The 4414-nt window shown below is 41.5% G+C and overlaps 1 protein-coding gene across 1 annotated transcript; it reads right to left on the reverse strand.

Annotated features, from left to right (window-relative positions):
- Positions 1-1477: 1477 nt before the first annotated feature.
- LOC113561449 (transcriptional regulator ERG homolog) lies at positions 1478-3877 on the reverse strand. Its single transcript, XM_026974488.1, has 2 exons — positions 3644-3877; positions 1478-1881 (listed from the first exon to the last, which is right to left on the reverse strand). The coding sequence occupies exons 1-2, from the start codon at positions 3868-3870 to the stop codon at positions 1545-1547; spliced, it is 564 nt and encodes a 187-aa protein (XP_026830289.1). The 5' UTR covers positions 3871-3877; the 3' UTR covers positions 1478-1544.
- Positions 3878-4414: the final 537 nt, after the last annotated feature.

Raw genomic sequence — 4414 nt, forward strand, 5'->3', positions numbered from 1 at the left:
ATAAACAAATTAATTGATCTCTTTTACTATCATAATCACAATGATGTACATTGAATTGTAATTTTACAACGACTTTACTATAATTATTATAGAGGAGAATCCCCTATTATGAGATATGCTCCTAATATGAGGTAATGGGGTTTCTGCTAAACTATTGAGTACCATCTGTTAGTTCCACCATGAACTTATTACTCTTGGTGTAAAATGTATTTAGTGAAAAATTCATTGTTCGTTATTGCGTTTAGCCTTTGCAAGAAAAGGTTTGTGAAATTGTGAACATGTCAAAGGAACTTGAGGTTAGTCTTTAAACCTTGTTTATTATATAATAAAGAAATGGTTGGCAATAAATTCAGTATGCAATGATAGAGTAGAATCGTAGTAACAGGAAAATACGCAATTTGTTGAATTGCTTAATTGTAGAGGTTAGATTTCATGATCGCGGAACCGCTAGGCGCGTGGCTCGTATAATGAGATATTCAGGGTACTCTTAATATGAGATAATTATTGCTCGAATATGAAGATTATGTAGTGTAATAAAAAGAAAGAAAATACTACGTTAAGGGTAAAGAAAAGTTAATACGAATTTTTGTGTATTTAATTTTTATAGAATCTGACTATGGAGGTTAGAGAAACGAGGAAGCGTCGACAGTGGAGTCGTGAAGATTTGGCGAAGGCTGTGGCAGCAGTATTTTTATAAAACTATCTAATAAAGTTTTTTACTTGCAATACTGATGCATTTTGCACTTTTAACACCGATTTCTCAAGGTATCTTATATTAGGAGCACACTTTCTCGATCCTGCGTAAAGCTCTTTTTTCAAATTTGTTTAATTTTCAGAAAAAATAATATGTAAATTAGATTTTTCATTTCACCAACCTAAAGCTTATTAAATTCTCTTCAAGAGAACGTATTACATTTAAAAATTCTGCCTATAGATTTCCTTACATTCGGCAAAATCGATATGGTATCTCATAATCGGGGACTTTCCTCTAGTAATAATTAAAAAAAATATCCAAAACGCGTATTAGAATTGCAGCGACCACAATGCAGCGTATGCTGAGTAATATAATATCTGCAGTTAATACTACAATAAGGACATTTGTCGCCTCGACACTACTGGAAATTATATAATAAATCATAAAATTAAATGCAACCACTTGCTTCTCTCAGTGTACGTTTACAGTTAGACACACATCAGAACGACATATAGATTCGATTAATGAATCCAAGAGACCACACATACTGAACTGCGCCACCCATACTGCTCGCGTTCGTCTGATCGTTACGGCATGGCGGTCGCTCGACAGTCCTACGCGAGAGGGTAACACCGCGATCCGAGCACGCGAATGGACAGATTGATGCAAGTACCTGGGAGCGAAGTGTGGTCCGAGCCTGCGGAGGCGGATAAGGGGCCGTACGGTGCGTTTATCGTTCACGATTACACGCACGCCGACGGCGACGGCTCGCGGTTATTCTCATTTTCTTTCCGGTAAAAACCCTTCAACGCGGCGTGCCCAGGGCAGCACCCCAGTGCTCGGCGGCGGGTCATGCGTAATGCGGATAGGTGCCGAGATGTGGTGGCACGTGTCCGGAGGCCGTGTGATGGCCGGCATACAAGTTGGCGCCCGGGCTCGTCGACCAGTAGCTCGACGCCGATTGAAACAGGCCACCGGGAACAGAAACCGAAACCGACGCTGCCGGTGGCGGCATGAGGTTCAGCTTGGCATGCCCGTAGCCGGACATGAACAGCTCGCTCTGGTACTTGTACGCTGCCGGGGCGGCCGCCGCCGGCTGCGTCGCGGCCGCCAGCCCCTGGAAGTCGAACTTGTATGCGTACCTCTTGCCGTGCACCTTCGTCATGATGTTCTTGTCGTAGTAGTACCTGCAAGCAGACCGACGCACTTTACAAAATTGAGCTATTGATTTAAAAGAAATTAAATGGGGTTGATCAAAAAATCCCATTGGGTTGATCATAAAAAGATCTAATCTCGGCAATGTGAATTAATAGTAAAAAATATAGATATACAGGGTGGGGCAATAACTATTACCACCTTAAATATCTTCGAATTTATAAGGTCCAGAGGAAAATTTATGTAATCAAAATTATACGGTACGAAGGGGGCTAACATATGGCGATAATAATTTTTGTCCTGGTGGAGGCGCTTCGAAGATATCAAGGTCACCTTCATTTTTTTAATAGGTTCGGTATGTTTTTTTTCCATAATTTCATAGAGGAGCTTAAAACAAGTACGGAACTCATGACACAAAATTATTGAACAAGATTAAATGTAAATGAAAACGATAAAAAATACATTTCATCAATTTTTATATTAAATGAAATTTATGTTTAAAAGATGTACGAAATGACGCTTTATTAGTATGTTTTGTCGGAATGTTTTGATTTTGACATTCCTCATAAATGAGGATCAACTTGTTCTTCAAACGGATACATCGATGAAAGTAAATAGTGACGTAAACTTATTTCAATGAAAACAAAGACCCTTTGAAGGCCATCTTAATAAGTTCACAGGATAAGATAAACATAAAAAGTAGTATCAATAGATAAGTCAATCGTGCAAGATGCATTCATTTGAAGAACAAGTCGACATGATGGAGAATGATCTCATTTATGGAGAATGTCAAAAAACTTCAGTGAGAGTGCAAAATTTATACGCTGAACGATATCCTAATCGCACTCAGCCTTCGCGTCGAACATTTAAAATCCTATTTATTTTCATCGATGTATCCGTTTGAAGAACAAGTTGATCCTCATTTATGAGGAATGTCAAAATCAAAACATTCCGACAAAACATACTAATAAAGCGTCATTTCGTACATCTTTTAAACGTAAATTTCATTTAATATAAAAATGTATTTTTTATCGTTTTCATTTACATTTAATCTTGTTCAATAATTTTGTGTCATGAGTTCCGTACTTGTTTTAAGCTCCTCTATGAAATTATGGAAAAAAAACATACCGAACCTATTAAAAAAATGAAGGTGACCTTGATATCTTCGAAGCGCCTCCACCAGGACAAAAATGATTATCGCCATATGCTAGCCCCCTTCGTACCGTATAATTTTGATTACATAAATTTTCCTCTGGACCTTATAAATTCGAAGATATTTAAGGTGGTAATAGTTATTGCCCCACCCTGTATAGGAAGAATTGTACACTCATCTTTTATATTGTATGCACGAATAGGATGCGCAAAGCTAAGAGCGTCTTTAACAACTCCGACGTTGGAGACGAGTTCTCTTATCTGTCGGCAAGTTCTTGCACGGCGAGCGAAGGGACGTCAAAAAGAGCAATCGCAGTAATATAATCAGTGGATCTGATGGAAAAATAATAGCCGCGTCTACCGTCGGTCTGACTGTTGGTGATTGAAATTTCTCTCCCCCGGTTGCCACCCTCTGAATCCCGACGACACCGACACATGCACAAGCGCGCGCGCGCAGCCATTTGACCATACGTGTGCCGAACGAATTTACTTTCTCCCCGAAACCTCGTCAAAACATAAATGATGGCCCGTTAATGGGTTTTCCATTCGACATTCGCGAAAAACGCGCCGCTGTCGCGAACGCGAGCGCTCGCGTCACCCCGGCGGGGTAATGTCCGCGGCCGACCGGCTGCTAAAACTCACCTCAGTGCCCTCGACAGTTTGTCGTAATTCATATTAGGCTTGGACTTCCTCTCGCCCCATCGTCTCGCCACTTCGTCGGGGTCGGTCAACTTGAATTCGCCGTTGGTTCCTTCCCACGTGATGCACGCGGCGTTACTCGAGTCCGACAGAAGCTCGAGTAGAAACTGCCAGAGCTGTATCTGACCGGAACCGGAGCTCGCGAGCCGGCTGCTCGTCGCCCCGAACATTTGGTAGGGATCTGCGGCACGACAAACTCAGCCGCCTCGCCACAAAATCTCGCGTTTCGATTATTACGTTGCTTAATTAGCGACCATGTACGGGATTTCAACCAGTCGCTTCACTTCCGCTCTTGTGATGGGAGAAGAGCAGATAAAAGAACGTAGTTTTTCTACAAATTACGGAGGTATAGTAAGGCCTGAGTTGATCATTGTTTGTTTAGTGGGGTGATTTCTCCAGTCTCAGGTAGCTTTGTTAACTACGTAAGAGCAACATGCGCGTAATGCATAAACCATGAGTATAAATTTTCTTTTTGCACCGCGAAAGAGAGCGAGCGAAATTCTTCGCAGTTTCGCGTAGGATATACCTATCCATTACACGGTTGTTTTCCAAGGGTCCAGTTCGCCCTTTAAAAGCTTTACAATGCCGTCATCACCGGCGCTCGCCGCCGCTCAGACGTGGAGGGCCCTACAGCCGTACAAAAGGGCATAATCGCAGCCCCACAATAGAATAGAATTCATTTGGATCATAATAACTTCAATTTGAGAAACTACG

Source organism: Ooceraea biroi, chromosome 13 (assembly GCF_003672135.1).
Source record: "Ooceraea biroi isolate clonal line C1 chromosome 13, Obir_v5.4, whole genome shotgun sequence".
NCBI classification, from domain to species: Eukaryota; Metazoa; Arthropoda; class Insecta; order Hymenoptera; family Formicidae; genus Ooceraea; species Ooceraea biroi.

What these genes read in the sequence shown, in the direction of transcription:
- LOC113561449 (XM_026974488.1), bottom strand. Translation starts at nt 3,870, where the DNA reads ATGTTCGGGGCGACGAGCAGCCGGCTCGCGAGCTCCGGTTCCGGTCAG. An exon ending in AAACTGTCGAGGGCACTGAG is followed by an intron (nt 1,882 to 3,643) that starts GTGAGTTTTAGC and finishes GTCTGCTTGCAG; the next exon opens with GTACTACTACGACAAGAACA.